Source organism: Nematolebias whitei, chromosome 12 (assembly GCF_014905685.2).
Source record: "Nematolebias whitei isolate Nwh7 chromosome 12, NemWhi1, whole genome shotgun sequence".
Classification (NCBI taxonomy): Eukaryota; Metazoa; Chordata; class Actinopteri; order Cyprinodontiformes; family Rivulidae; genus Nematolebias; species Nematolebias whitei.
In genome coordinates this window covers 33,955,794-33,971,321 of record NC_056509.1, presented here as the reverse complement: position 1 = coordinate 33,971,321, position 15,528 = coordinate 33,955,794, and the positions used below count along the sequence as shown (strand labels likewise).

The 15,528-nt window shown below is 37.9% G+C and overlaps 2 protein-coding genes across 2 annotated transcripts in view; both read left to right on the top strand.

The window, feature by feature from the left end:
• cmtr1 (cap methyltransferase 1) overlaps positions 1 to 8,429 on the top strand; it is a 12,034-nt gene extending 3,605 nt beyond the window's left edge. The window contains exons 7-24 of the mRNA XM_037685460.1: positions 162 to 256; positions 391 to 463; positions 544 to 742; positions 842 to 960; positions 1,062 to 1,158; positions 1,263 to 1,395; positions 2,981 to 3,160; positions 3,245 to 3,301; positions 3,405 to 3,462; positions 3,568 to 3,636; positions 4,382 to 4,513; positions 4,625 to 4,750; positions 4,966 to 5,057; positions 5,419 to 5,487; positions 7,436 to 7,483; positions 7,630 to 7,742; positions 7,888 to 7,996; positions 8,086 to 8,429. Coding sequence (XP_037541388.1) covers positions 162 to 256; positions 391 to 463; positions 544 to 742; positions 842 to 960; positions 1,062 to 1,158; positions 1,263 to 1,395; positions 2,981 to 3,160; positions 3,245 to 3,301; positions 3,405 to 3,462; positions 3,568 to 3,636; positions 4,382 to 4,513; positions 4,625 to 4,750; positions 4,966 to 5,057; positions 5,419 to 5,487; positions 7,436 to 7,483; positions 7,630 to 7,742; positions 7,888 to 7,996; positions 8,086 to 8,221 — 1,905 coding nt within the window. The 3' untranslated portion in view covers positions 8,222 to 8,429. The remainder of the gene's footprint in view (positions 1 to 161; positions 257 to 390; positions 464 to 543; positions 743 to 841; positions 961 to 1,061; positions 1,159 to 1,262; positions 1,396 to 2,980; positions 3,161 to 3,244; positions 3,302 to 3,404; positions 3,463 to 3,567; positions 3,637 to 4,381; positions 4,514 to 4,624; positions 4,751 to 4,965; positions 5,058 to 5,418; positions 5,488 to 7,435; positions 7,484 to 7,629; positions 7,743 to 7,887; positions 7,997 to 8,085) is intronic.
• A 2,046-nt stretch (positions 8,430 to 10,475) lies between these two features.
• Positions 10,476 to 15,465, top strand: hebp2 (heme binding protein 2). The gene is made up of 5 exons (XM_037685459.1): positions 10,476 to 10,537; positions 10,723 to 10,845; positions 11,913 to 12,048; positions 12,977 to 13,157; positions 14,780 to 15,465. Exons 2-5 carry the CDS (start codon positions 10,771 to 10,773, stop codon positions 14,964 to 14,966), a joined length of 579 nt encoding a protein of 192 aa, XP_037541387.1. The 5' UTR covers positions 10,476 to 10,537; positions 10,723 to 10,770; the 3' UTR covers positions 14,967 to 15,465.
• Positions 15,466 to 15,528: the final 63 nt, after the last annotated feature.

Below are 15,528 nucleotides of genomic sequence, written 5' to 3'. Positions count from 1 at the left end.
TATATATATATATAATAAACTACTATTTACTACTTGTACAACTGTTCCTTCTTCGTGGTTTTTCACTTATCGCAGGTCTTCAGGGTACGGCTCCTCTGCGATAATCGAGGGCCTACTGTATTGCCATGTGCTCATCTAATTATATTTTGTATGATGTTTAGACAGTATTTGATGATCTGGATGGTGAGGAGATGAGGAGAGCACGAACACGCTCTAACCCGTACGAGACGATCAGAGGAGGCATCTTCCTCAACAGGTCAGGGTTTCAACTCTAAACCACAGCCAGGACTAGTAATCAGTGTGGATTATATTTAAGCAACAGTTTTTTTGAGTTATACTTGACTTTTATAAAGCTATTTATTTATTTATTTTTATGCCTTGTATATTTAGAGCAGCTATGAAAATGGCCAACATCGACCACTGCTTCGACCACATGTTTACCAATCCAAAGGATTCTCACGGGGTGAGTGTGCAGCTGCTGTATTGAAAACTTGCCGAGTCCTATAAACAGATAATGAGGTCATACCTTTCCTTACCGTGCAGAAATCCCTGACGAGGGACCGCGAAGGTGAGCTTCTGTACTTCGGTGACGTCTGTGCGGGACCCGGAGGCTTTTCGGAGTATATCCTGTGGAAGAGACGCTGGCACGCCAAGGGCTTTGGCATGACGCTGAAAGGTCCCTGCGATTTCAAACTAGAAGATTTCTACGCAGCTCCGAGCGAGCTGTTCGAGCCTTACTATGGTGCGTTAATTAAACCGTCACATCACAGCAAGGAGAGAAGAGATGCAGGTTATGTTTCAGGTAATAAGTGATTTAAAGACTGACCTCCGTGTGTCTCAGGTGAGGGCGGAGTGGATGGAGATGGTGACATTACTCGGCCTGAAAACGTGACTGCGTTCCGTAACTTTGTTATGGAAAATACAGAAAGAAGAGGGCTGCACTTCCTCATGGCAGATGGGGTAAGATTTTTGAAGAGTATGATTGTTTTTTTTTTTTTTTTTTTTAAAGCATCCAAAAGCACTAAACAGACTAATTCTAGTGTAACCTGTGCCTTTGTTAGGGTTTCTCTGTGGAGGGTCAAGAGAATCTGCAGGAGGTTCTCTCTAAACAACTGCTGCTGTGTCAGTTCCTCACTGCTCTCTCTACACTTAGGCCAGGTTGGTAAATGTTGGTTGATGAAAGAGTCACGGGGCGTTCTTGTCCTTTTATGACATTTGTGCGCATTTTTGTAGCAATGATTATTTTATCTCTTTTCTTCCAGGTGGCCATTTTGTCTGTAAAACATTTGACCTCTTCACTCCCTTCAGTGTTGGCTTGATTTACCTCCTCTACCTCTGCTTCGACAGGATTTCACTATTCAAACCCGTCACCAGTCGACCTGCCAACTCAGAGAGGTGGGCTCTGTTACAGTGTGTAAACCAGACATGAAAAACTACAACATACTCTAATTTAATGCAAATGTAACTCACCTTTTATGGATGCTAGACCTAGGCCTGTCACAATAAACAATAAATCAATTAATCACATAATAAATAAAGATTATCGACCTCAATTTCATTTATCGGCTTTATCGTTTCTTTGTGTCTCTCTTTCTACTGAAGACACTGGACGACAAAAGGCTCAATTCCGGTGCTTTTCACTAACCTCTCCCTTTCTCTTTAAAATCCATTTTAACCGTTCAAAATCATGTTTTTGGATCGTTAAAAGCAGCTTAGTTGAAAAGCTAAGCTACGAGCTAAGCTAAGAGGCCGACCTTGGGAAAAAAACCTCTGTCTTGTCGATGTTCCAAAATTCACGGTTGAAACCAGTGCCTTTGTCTAAAAATATGTTTTTTTTTAATGTAAAAAGAAGCTGAGAACTTGTTTACTGATTTTTTATTAAAAGCTTTGAGCGACAAATGCTATGCTAAAAAGCTCAAACCACACTGAGCATCTGCCATTTTAAGAACCGAAAAAAGGAAGGAGAGACAGCCCATGCCACGTCAAGGGGCCTCCCTCCCATGTTACTTAAAGAGACACGCTGCTCGCTCCCTTACTATCCATCCTTCGGTTCAAACAGTCTTATACTGCCATCCAGTGGTCAAAAAATGTACTACACACAAAAATAAACTAACATTTCTTCTTAAATTTGACAATTACTAATTATTGTCAAATTTCAAACAATTTTATTTTTATCGCAATAATTTCTGAAACAATTACTCACCCAGCAAAATTTGTTATCATGACAGGCCTAGCTAGACCAGCGTGGGCTGAAATAGTTCTGTCGACATGTATTTCTTGTATACAGCATTTTGAAGATTAAGAAAAATAACAAAAAAATTAAATCTCAACCAAGCAATATGCAGAATGTTTTGTTTTTCTTGTTTATTTAGGCAGTAATGCAATTTTTTTCTTTCAGCAAAAAAAAATCTACCAGATGATGACCGTAGTTCAGTTATTCAGTCCAGAAAGACTGCATCGTAAAACAAGACCAGAATCTAGAAGTTGAAGCTACAGAGGGCGAGTGCCCCCTAGTTGCTGGCTGCAGTACAAATTTAAGCCCCGCCCCTTCTTGTAAACGGGACGTTTTCCTAACTAAAGAATAAAATACACATCAGATTATAGTTTTAAGCGCTGACTCTTGTAGATTCTTGTATTTCTTCTCTTGATGCCGTTTTTTAAATTTTTTATAGACAGATTTTCATTAAGTTTATTTTCATTCAGTTAAATGAGGCTTTAAAAAAGTGTTCACTGTGAGTTACAGCGAGACAACCTGTTTGCGAGTTTGGAGGGTGTGCAGGCAGGACTTTTTGTAAAGCTGGTACAGTCCCATGTGTCTGGATGCTTCAAAGAATAAAACACGGCAGCACAAAAGAACGTGACATTGTTGCTTCAGTTTTGGACATTGGACGTTATGGAGTCACTTTGTCCATCTTCATGTCAATGATTGCTTCTCTATTGTCTCTAAGATGCTGATCTGTTGTCACATTTCCACCAACAGGTACATCGTGTGTCGAAGCCTGAAACCGGGCTCTGACGCAGTCAGACAGTACATGTTCAGAGTGAACCTGAAACTGAACCAGCTCAGGAACAAAGACACAGACGTTACAGAAGTGGTTCCGCTGAGCATCATAAAGGACGATACTGACTTTCACCAGTTTATGGTCAACTCCAATGAGAAGTAAAAACACAGTTGTCTCCAAATCTAAGGACCGAGTATGAAACAATAGCTGACAAAGACTGAATTTTCTTCTTCTGTCTGCAGCCTCTGTGCGGTCCAGATCAAGGCCTTGGCTAAAATACACGCTTTTGTTGTAGAACCGTGAGTAAGCACAGCTAAACATGTTCACTGATGTTTAGTTTTGAATAGCAGGAGGATATTTATGTCTGAAACTGACTGTGTTGCATTGTGGGAATATCTTTAGGACACTTTCAGAGCCGAGACAAGCTGACATCAGGAAGGAGTGTCTTAAGCTGTGGGGGGTGAGTGGAGGAACTCCTCTTCTGACACTTAACAGACTGAATTGTCTTTTTACTTATGCTTTCAAGTATTTTCTATAACTTGGGTTTGTTTACTGGTATTTTCAGGTACCAGACAAGGCCAGGGTCGCTCCTTCTTCATCAGACCCCAAATCAAAGTTTTATGAACATATTAAGGTCAGATAAAAATGTTTACAAAAAAAAAAGTCCTGTTAAATTAATCAAATTAGTGTTTTCAGTTTGTTAATCATGAAAGGCAAACAAATACAAAACAAATACACAACTATTGTTTGAGTTTAGAGTTAGTTAATTTGGCCTTTATATGTTATTACAAATAATTTATAAATAATTATAAATTATTCTTCATTTGTTACTGGGTTTCATGAACAAATATAACTGTATCATCAGCGTAACATTGAAAATTTATCCCATGCTGTTTAACAACTTTACCTAATGGACGCATATTTAAGGTAAAGAGTATTGGTCCAAGCACCGAACCCTGAGGAACTCCATGACTAACTTTCGTGTATGATGAAGATTCATGCACATTATATGCTTCCATTAGGTAAATTCATTAAACAACGTGATTTTTTTTTTATTGTTATGATGATGATACACACTGTGGCTGAGTGGTTAGAGCAATTGTCCTCTAATGCAAGAGTTGGGGGGTCGATTCCGCCAGCAGTCACATGCCCAACTGTCCCTGGGCAAGACACTGAACCCCTCATTGCCTCTGATGTGTGTCCCATCGGTGAATGAATGTGATAAAGCACTGATTATTCTTTGTACAGGTCTAGTAGAGTGCTGAATGAATGGGTAAATGAGGCACAGATTGTGTTGTAAAGAGCTTTGAGTACCTTGATAAGATGGAAAGGCGCTATATAAGTACAGTCCATTTACCATTTACTATGTTATTCCTCAGAATTCAGATGTGGATTTGTTCCAGAGTAAGCTCACGCCACTTGACTCCAGCACGCTCAGCAAGCTGCGGACGATCTTTGACTACAGGTGCATTGTGGGAGGCGGGGAGCAGATCTTTCTTCTTGCACTGGGGGTACGAATAAAGAGACGGCAACTCTTGGACTGTTGTTTTCTTCTTAGAGGTAAACATTATGAGCAAAAACAGATATGCAAAGATTGTCCTTTTCCCTGTTTTATTCTGTAGAAGTCTCAGATTTACACATGGGATGGGAAGATGCCCGTACGCTGGACGAAAATAGAGAATTTCAAATTAGAGCTGCCAAGAGATACGCTTCTCAGTGTGGAGATTGTTCAAGAGCTGAAGGGCGAGGTGAGAGGAGGAAAGAATAAAAACAAGTTTCAAACTTTTGTATGGTTTACTTTATTCACTATAGTTCTTGCTACATGAATCTTTGCAGATGACTGGAATTATAAAGCATTTCAAACAGTCTGCATAACTAAAGACAACAATTAGACAGATTTCATTCATCATCCTTATTAATTCAAAGTGTCTCTTGCATTTTGTTGCACCTTTTTGTTTTTCAGGGTAAAGCTCAGCGCAGAATCAACGCTGTTCACGTCATGGATGCTCTGATACTTAACGGCACTGACGTCAGAGATCGACACTTCAACCAGCGGTGAGGAATAATCTTCTAGTTCCCAGACTTTTTGTTTTAAGACTCCAAATATTCGTGTTATCTAAAGTGAAGTTTAGAGATTTTTTTATTTAATGTGGGTTATGTTTTCTCTCTTAAAGCTTATTTAAATTGTATTAAAAAGGGAAATATAGTTAAGCTGTTTTGTGCGTTTTATGCGATCTTTAAAACGACTTAACTGATAATTCAGTTTTTGTCTTGGCTTTTCAAGTTGTATTTTTCTAAACGTGTATCTCTTTTTTTACAGAAATCTACAACATTAAAATATCATCTAGAAATGTGAAAATGACATTATTACTTGCCTTAGTTTAAGAAATGACACTTCTTTTTTTTTAACTTCCAGCATCCAGATGGTGGAGAAGTTTGTGAAGGCGGTGGCTAAACCCAGCAGACCAGACATGAACCCCATCAGGTACAAACTGGAATTACTTTGACCAGTCCGACTGCTGCTTTGTCATTTATGGATGGGTTTTTATCCAACTGAAGGCTAGTCTCAATTAAAATTTATGGAAAAAATATATATAAATTAACTTGGTTTTGAGATAAATGTCAAATTATTTTTTAAAGAAATGTAGAGTTTACATACATAATTAAAAAAGATCAATTAAAAAACTAATTTGCATTTACGTCTTATGCCTTGCTCTTTATCAAAACACCTTTTTTAAATATTTCCTAATAAACTTTATTACAATCCTTCAAATCAGTAAAACAATAATTTACTAAAAACCTGAAAAACTCTTCTTGTCTTTAATGTTGCTTTATAAGAAGTTTGCACTGAGCATGCTCAGTTTTTTTAAGCTACCGTATTTTCCGGACTATAAGTCGCTCTTTTTTTCATAGTTTGGCCAGTCCTGCGACTTACAGTCCGAAGCGACTTATATACTTTTTTTTTCCCTATTAATGACGCATTTTTTGACTGATGCTAAATGTTCATTCATACGGACATGAACCAAAGAGCAAACATTTTCATTTGCAGCCACAAGAGGGCCCTATAGGCTTTAGACAACTATATGTTGTTCCTCTCATCCACTTAAGAGACAACTGAGAAAAACTTAACACAAGTAAAATGCCCCCAAAAGTGATGTGGAATAAGACTGGTGAATTTACTGGTAACTAGCTTGTCAGACTCGTTGACTTGTTATGTTAATTAGGCCTGTTCAGGATCCCAGGTATGTTCTGTGTGTTTTTGTTATTTCAGATTAAATGTTGTTCTTGCACTTTGTGAAATACACTTCTAAATAAATGTGACTTATACTCCAAAGCAACTTATATATTGTTTTAGGTCTGTCGCAATAAACAATAAATCAATAAATCGCATGATAAATGATATCGACCTCATTTTCATTTATTGGTTTTATCGTTTTTCGTGTCTCTCTCTTTCTACTGAAGACACTGGATGACAAAAAGCTAAACGCCGGTGCTCTTCACTGACCCCTCCCTTTCTCTTTTCTCTTTAAAATCAATTTTAACGATCCAAAATCACGTTTTTGGATCATTAAAAGCAGCTAAGCTACGAGCTAAGCTAACAAGCCAAACTTGGGGGGAAAAAACTTTGTCTTGTCAAAGCTCCATAATTCACGGTTGAAACCCGTGCCTTTGTGTAAAAAGTTTTTCTCTGCAAAAAGAAGCTGAGAACTTCTTTAATGATTTTTTTTTTTTAATTAAAAGCTTTATGTGAAAAATGCTATGCTAAAGAGCTCAAACCACACCGAGCATCCGCCATTTTGTGAACTGAAAAAAGGAAGGAGAGACAGCCCATGCCACGTCAAGGGGCCTCCCTCCCATTTTCTTAAAGAGACACGCTGCTCGCTCCCTCTCTATCCATCCTTCGGTTCAAACAGTCTTATACTGCCATCCAGTTGTCAAAACAGGTACTACACTCAAAACAAATTAACCAATATTTCTTTTTAAATTTGACAGTAATTACTAATTATTGTCAAATTTCAAACCATATTATCATTTATCGCAATAATTTCTGAGACAATTAATCGCCCAGTAAAATTTCTTACCGTGACAGGCCTATATTGTTTTTTCCTCTTGATGAGTAATTTGTTTTGACTGATTAGTTAATATTAAATATCAATTTATTAATTATTTTCCCTTAGTGTTAAAGAATTTGTTCATTTATTCTGTCACTGAATGATGGGACAATCTAATAGATTTAAATTATTGTCTTGGGGGGCAGATTAAATTTGACCAAAGGCCAGATTTAGCCTGCAGTGATCAAAAGAATTACTGATAATATTATTGTCCAATTGTCTAAATAATTTAATTTCAAACACAATTAAGACTTAAAGTTTTTAAAATAAATGCACATGAGTTATTAAAATATAAAATAAGTACTTGAATGCTTTTTTCAGAGTGAAGGAAGTTTACAGGCTGGAGGAAATGGAGAAAATCTTTGTCAGGTACGACAAACTGCTCTTCATTAGATACAACAAACAAAGTTTGCAACGAGGCATTTGTATTTATAGTTTTTGCTAAATAAGCATGTTTTTTTTTTGTTGCTTTTTATAGGAAAAGATCATCTCAACTAGTGTTCTTTCTTTTCCAGACTAGAGATGAAGGTAACAAAAAGTTCTGGAGGCGTTCCTCGTCTGTCCTACACCGGCAGAGATGACCGACATTTCCTTCCCACGGGTCTTTACATCATTAAGACTGTCGTTGGTTCGTACTGGTGCTGTAATATACCTTTTAAACATCTTGGAGGGTTAGATTTTGACTGTGTGGCAACATTAATGGGTTCATATACGTTTTTTTACAAAACAACTGCTAAATTTCTGAAATATTTTTTTTCCCGTTCCCCCCTCAGAGCCGTGGACGATGGCTTACAGCAAAAACTCCAACAAGAAGTTTTTCTTTAACAAACTAACCCAGCAATCAACGTACGACATGCCACCAAATGCTGCCGCTCCTTTCCAGTACGTACCGCTCGATTCAGATTTCTGCTCCGGTATCTGCATGGAGGATGAGGAGCTGCCCTGAATAGTGTTTCTGTTTTCTCCTCCAGCGTTTGCCACTCTGAGCGACTCTTCTGGGCCTGGGTGGACGGGGTCATAGTTCACGACTCTCAGACCCGGATGGACTCTGAGAAACTTTCCAAAAATGACGTTTTATCCTTCATCCACCAGCATCACCAGCACTGAGCGAGGATCAGTTCCTGAGAGCGTCTTCAGCTGTTCAGGGTGCACTCACTCGTGGAGCATGCAGAACTTTGGACAATGATGCACCAGTTGATTTGATCATGAAAGGACAATTAGGTCTTTACATTTAAATGTTTTTTTATGTTATTGTTGGGTTTAAGGTCAAATAATAAACAGCTTTATGAGCATTTTGAGTTGAGAGGAGTTGTGGAGCTGAAGTCAAAAAACTGTTTTTGCAGCAACGACGATGACTGAACTGGTTAGCCTCCCCAACCTTTCGCTGCCTTCTGCTCTAAACTGCCTGACCTCATCGTAGACCAACAGATGCTGCTGCTCCTCGCATGCTGCTGTAGATCCAGTCTTTTTCCAGCCGTTCCTCAGTCATCATATTTGTGTGTTTCCCCAGATCACAGTTAAACTTTGTCTTTAACCACAGACTGCACTATTTGCTGCGAGTTAAACAAGAAGGTGGTTTCGTTCAGGCTTGTGGACACCAAAACCACGTTGGTTCTGCTCTGGCTTCCCTCAGCATCATTTCAACTGATCAGTCCAGATGTAGCAGCTCTCTTCCATCCATGTTTACTCTGTAATGAACTGCGTATGACCTGAAACTTTTAAAAGTGTTTTGTTACTTTTTAGGTCGTCTTTTTGGGGTGACCATGCCTCGCGTGCTCTAAAAGTAGTTTTAAATGCTGCGTATTGTTGTCCTCCTGTTGGGTGAGCTCACTGATGGATGTAAATAGGAACGGAGTAAATAAACGAAAGGTGCTACAATGGTTTTAGCAAGTTGGTGAAAATGGACTAAAGGTGAAATTTTGACCATAATGCCTTCTAATTTCCATTAAACTAAATATACACAGCATGTAGTTTCATTACTCTGAATATTTATTTGTTTAGGGATAACCGTGTAGTAAATATAATGTGATGTAGCATTTATAGTCGGCTAATTTGTGATGCCGGTCTTTTTAAAAGAGCTTACAATAAAAATGCACACCACAATAGAAACATATCTATTGCGGTTAAACAAAGCAAATCCTGCAATACAACCGTATATTAAAAGAAGCAAAGGCATTCATGAGTGTTGGTATGTTCTAAGAAGCTGATTCAGCTTTTTCTAACATTCAGCCAATCAGTTTAGTTTGAGCTTCACGCGTCACTAATTCCTTTGTTTACCAGGAGTTGACAAAATACGTGGCTCCTGAGAGGTTTCATGTAAAGGAACCGTTCCCATTAGATGCTCTGAGTTATTGAGTCAAATTTATTGTATGAATGTTTGAAGCATTCACTGTATTGTCATTTTTTTTTTTTTTTTTTTTTGCTAATTTAAACTATTTTCAGATAATTTCCACTTTTTGTGCTAATCTGCTTTCAGCTTAATTGGGCAAACATGTTCTTTCTGCTCTGGTAATGTTCTACCATTTCAGCTACCTTTTTATTTTTTCATCATTTTTAACTAATTTCAGCTGCAGCTGAAATGATAAATTCATTTATCACTGATTCTGATAAATTCGTTTTTGGGGTAATTTCTGCTACTTTCAGCCCAATTAACATTTTTATGCTAATTTCAGCTTGTTATGCTCCTTTCAGCTTTTTTGTGCTAGTTTCAGCTTTTTCTGCTCTTTCAGCTGCTATTTAGCTATTCTGATGCTAATTTGAGTTTTTCAGCTAATTCCACTTTTTTTAATTTATAGCTCATTTCAGTTCTTTCCACTTCCTTCTGATAGCTTAAGATTCTTTCCACCTGTTAGCTATCTTTCAGCTTTTTTTGTTGTTGTTATTTTCAACCATTTTTAAATAGATGATTTCCTAATTTTTATGCTAATTTCTGCTTATAACCTATTTCAGCAAATACATTTTCTTTCTGCTTTATTCTGCTAATTTAGGCTTATTCTTCCATTCGAGCTACAATTCAGAATGTATTTATGTATTTATTATTATTTTAGCTAATTTCAGCAGTTATTAGAAAGTTCTAAGCGCTGCATTTTCAAAGGAAATGCAATTTCTCTAGTTATTTTTAATTTCTGATGTGAATGGACTTCCTGTTCATGATCCTTATGGCCTGATTACATTTCTTCCCTCAAGACTTGATGTTTATGTTTATGGATGCTTTGAAAATTGAAACATCTGTCCGTCATTTTTCATTTTTCAATGAAAGTTATTTTGTCTTTTATTTTGTCAGCTATGACCGTGGCTCAGCCAGGACTCTTATTGTGAAGTTTGAGTCGTTCAACCAATCAGATGTCAGTGTTTTGTAACAGGAACCGATGTTACGAAAACACTGAATTTTCGTTACAGAACACTGACCGCGCGCGTTTGGAGGTAATTTACCCACCTTTTATAAGGCAGCAATGTAGTAAATTCAACATTTTATCTTTACTGGATTTAGTTAATTATATATTTTTTAATTCGACTGACAGTTAAAAATGTTTGTATAGCGTTTGCCATGAATTAGTGATGTAACGCCTCGACATTGTTTTTTGGTTTTAAAAAATGACGCTTTGTAGGTGTTTGGAAACCGGAGTTTTCTGTTGGAAGACACCCGTTTGACAGTCATGCTGAAAGCTGTGGGACAAGTTTTATTCTCAACAGGACTTAAGAATCCTAAATTCACGGCAGAAGAGGCAAAGGTAAATGTTTTCCAGCTTAACTCGTAAAAATTAAGAACTTCAGACTTTGGGGTTGATGCGAACAACTCTGTTTTCCTACATGTCACGAGACACGTGAAGTTACAGCTCCTAAAACAGTAAAAAATTCAGTGCAGTTTTTTTTCTGGTTATCTTTTAACTGCTACACTTATATTTCACATTTTTACTTCCCAAATCTCACAGATAATAAAAATACACAAGTTTCCTATATTTATATAATTTTAACATGTTTTGATCATTGTTTGTTTGGCAAACATGCACTTTGGGCTTGTACTTGTGACTTAATGTGGTAGCTGGCTTTAGATTTGCACATTTATTTTCAAAAATATTATTTTATTTATTTATTATTGAACAGGGTCTGTGCGGCATGATTATTTTATTAATTTAGTTAACGTTTGTGTAGCAGGAACATAGAGCATTGTTAGATGTTAAATTATGTATTCACTGATTCTTTAATTGAGTTTTATTTAATTAATTTCTGTGTCTGCGAAGCTTTTAAATGGGCGCACTACTACGGTAATCCTAAATGTAAAAATAAAACTTACAATCGAGCAATGATGTAGAAAAAAAAACAATCAAAATTCATACAAAAAGAACAGACGACAAAGACAAACAGAAAGTTTGAACCGTTGCTTCACCTGTAAATCAAAATCACTACAATCATTTATTATTATTATTTTAATCATTAATATAATTACATTATTCTGCTTCTGGAGTTCAACAAAATTATAACTACTAAAGTGTATTCCACTTGATGAATGTTGGCCAGGTTAAATTTATGTGACGATTTGTGTTTTTAAACAGTTTTTTCAACAAGTTTTTAAACGTCTTGCAAAAATATGAGTGGTCTGACCACCGTCGTCATATTCTTGTGTAATGTTTTGTCAAAGCAGCTAATGTTCTCCATCAGACTGCACGCTAAAAGAGTTTTTTAGGCTGAATTTTAGGTCATTTGAAAACTAAAAATGCACACACCCTGAGCTGCAGCTGTGATGTGTGTGTGTGTGTGTGTGTGTGTGTGTGTGTGTGTGTGTGTGTGTGTTTTATAGGAGCAGGACTACGAGATCCGCACTTATCATGCCACTAAATGGGTGAGCACCTCTCTGAAGGGGATGCACTGTGAGGAGGCCATGAAGACCGGCTTCCGCAGGCTCTTCAACTACATCCAAGGAAACAATCAGAAAAGTTAGTTTGAACTGACTCAAACGTTTTCCCGTCCACAGCCAAGGTGAAAATAAACTCTGCAACTTCTGTGCAGCCATTTTTTTTTTATCGCCCGCTGCAGAAAGAACAAAGGTGGGCGATCATGTTGCCTGTCTGTGTGTTCTGTGTCTCATGAACCACTGCACCACTTTTCATGAAGCTTTTAGAGAGAGCCACAGCTGATTAACTTTTAGAGGCAAACTGGTTGCCGTAGCTAATCGACGCCAGCCGACAGAAAAACGTCTGCAGCTCAGAGAACTTAGACGCTGAGCTAAAGTTGGTCGTGGTAGTAGCTGAGAGTCATTCACTGCATATAATCTGAGCATGACCTCTCACAATGTTGCGTCAGATTGCACGTAACATTTTCAAGGTTTGACCCAAATGGCTACAACAATTACTTTCTGCAAGATGATTTAATAAGATTAAAGAAAAAACTTGCACGCATGTGTTTTTTTGTTAAAGCTGTTGTGTTGTAGAGATGCTTAATATGAAGCGTTGACATTTACAAAATGTAACAATTAAAAGGAGCAAGTCAAGCGAAACGTTATTAAGATGAAGTTCATCTGAGAAGTCGATGAATGAATGCAGGAGGAAAGTGATTTTATTTGCTGCTCAGCAGTTTGGGGCAGCACGGCAGCCTTAGCCTGACTCAGCAGTTTCCTGCAGCGTTATTGATGATAGTTTTTATTGTCTGGGCTGTTGACTGAGCGCTGCAGCAGAAGAAGGTGCTTCCTACAAAAAAAAAACAAGCATGTTAAATCCTTTTTATCTGTTAAACATGGTGTTTATGTGCGGCCAGGAAACGACGTGCTCTAAGCTTTGGGTTTAGCTGATGTAAAGTGATGGTTTGTTTAGAAAATCAGATTTGACTCGCGTTGCTCGCCTGTTTTCTTTACGTTGCTGTTTTTAGAGGCCAAAGTGGAGATGACTGCGCCTGTGACGTGCCGTGTTGACCCTGGAGCCGGCCCAAACTGCGAGTCTCAGTTCACCGTTTCCTTCTACATCCCAGACGAACTTCAGGCCGAGCCGCCCGAGCCGAGCGACCCCGAGGTGTTTGTGGAGCACAGGAAAGAGTTCGCCGCCTACGTCAGGTAAAGAACAACCACGCTGATGAGTACCGTATTTTCCTCTGTAAAAGTTGCACCGCCATGTACTGTATTTTTTGCTGTATAAGTTGATGTTTTTTTTGGCATAATTTAAATGCCCTGCGACTTATACGCCGAAGCGACGTATTTATGAATTTTTTCCATATTTATAAAAATTTTTTGGCTGAGATACGACCGTTTTCATTCATTCTGACTGGAAATATTGAACACTACTATTTTCAGCCACTAGATGGCAGCAGAGTATGGCATGCCCTTGTGTCATGTAAGAGGGAAAAGTGACTATTAATGACACAATCGGCTTGCCATAACTCCCACCTTTGTCCAGCTCGCTTGGAGCAACCGTCAAATGAACTTCATTTTGCGGCACCGCCCCGGTGAAATGAAGCTGATTTGAGCATTAAAGTGCATTTATTAAGTAAAAGTTAAACTGAGACACACCTTTACTATAATGTCGAGCAAACAAATAATTATTTTAGGTGCTTATCTTGTTAAATTTCAAAGAAATGCGCAGCATTTATCCTTCCTGATTTCCTCTCTCAGAGTGCGCTCCCAGAGCACCGAGACAGCAAATACTTTTGAAATACAGATGATTTGACCGTCAAAGTGCATTTATTAAGTAAAAGTTAGACTAAGACACACCTTTACTATAATTTTGAGCAAACAAATAATAATTGTTTTAAGTGTTAATCTTGTTAAATTCTTGTTAAAGTCCTCCAGTGCACGCTCCCGCGGTCGCCATTGGGCAGCCAATCGATTTTTGGCACAACACCAGCCCACATTTACAGGTTGTCAGCGGTGACGTGTAACAGATGTGACGTATTTATGTATTTTTCCACTTTATTAGACATATTTGGACTGATGCGACTTATGGGGTGGAGCGATGTGTACGGTGGAAAATACGGTAAGTCACATCAATCCAAAAATGTCTAATAAAGTTGAAGAAAAAAAACCCCCAACATAAATACATCGCTTCACCGTATAACTCTGATCTATTATGCAAAACCCCTGACAACCTGGAAACATGGGCCGGTGTGCCAAAAATCAACTGGCAGCCAAATGGCAGCCACGGGAGCGGGCACATGAGGACTTTAAGAAGAATTTAACAAGATTAACATTTAAAAACAATTATTTGTTTGCTTGACAATATAGTAAAGGTGTGTCTCAGTTAAACTTTTCCTTAATAAATGCACTTTAATGGTCAAATCAGCTGCATTTCGCCTGGGCGGCGTGGTGAAATGCAGCTGATTTGACGTTTGCTCCAGGAGTTCCAGAGCGAGACGAAGGTGGCTTGATATGGCAAGTTAAGCGTCTCATTAATAGCTACTTTTCCCTATTAATAAGACACTTGGCTTGCCATAATAGTTGAGGGCCCTCTAGTGGCTGAAAATGGTAGTGTTCAATATTTTCCATTTCAGAATGAATGAAATCGTCAGATCTCAGCCAACAACTGGGTTATAAATATGGAAAAAAAAATGTATTTTAGTCACTTCGGTATATAAGTCGCAGGACTTGCAAATTTATGCAAAAAGGTGCGACTTACATGGTGAAGACTACGGTAATATTAAAAGTTTAAATCCACCATGTGTAACATTGTCTTCTTTTCCCAGGACTTACGGTGGTTTCTCCAATGATAATATGAGGCGAGACGAGCTGCTGAAGCTGATGGAGAGCCTGAAGAGGGATGGCGTGGAGTTTGTTGATCAGCCGTACTACACGGCCGGCTACGACAGCCCCTTCAAACTCACCAACCGCAGGAACGAGGTGTGGGTGCTCAGGAAGGCATTCGAGCAGTAGAAACTCAACTGACTACAACGCAATAATAATGTTTAAATCGCTCGATAAATTCAGTTTAGCAGCTTATTAATATCTGAAAGAAAAATAAATTGTTTTTTATTTTTGACTTGATAAGAAGAAACCAAACAGAGCTCCAGCAGGGCAACATTTATGTGACTATTAACAAAGAAATGAGACGAAATGTCCAGCAGAGGGCGCCAATGAGTTAATTAAAAGGGGAAAACCACAAGTGCCTCAACTAATTCAGATTTTTATTTTCTAGCTAATTTTAAAAAATAAATTTAATGTTTGGATTTTTCATTAGACAAATTCTTTATGCACTAAACTGCCTTATAAATTGAACATAAACGGAAAGTTTAGCTGCTGCAGTTGCTTCACCTGTCCAGACTGTCAAGAGACGGAGACACAAAGTCAAATGATCATTTAAACAGTAAAACAACACTAAGATTACTCACTACTTGGTTTAAATGTGCACTAAGTACCTATATATATATATATATACATATATATATATATATATATACATATATATATATATACATATATATATATACACATATAT

Excerpts from the sequence above, each read along its gene's own strand:
- hebp2 (XM_037685459.1), top strand. The coding sequence starts at position 10,771 with ATGCTGAAAGCTGTGGGACAAGTTTTATTCTCAACAGGACTTAAGAAT. Across the intron at positions 12,049-12,976 it reads CCAAGGAAACAATCAGAAAA|AGGCCAAAGTGGAGATGACT; the intron begins GTTAGTTTGAAC and ends TGCTGTTTTTAG. Across the intron at positions 13,158-14,779 it reads GAGTTCGCCGCCTACGTCAG|GACTTACGGTGGTTTCTCCA; the intron begins GTAAAGAACAAC and ends TTCTTTTCCCAG.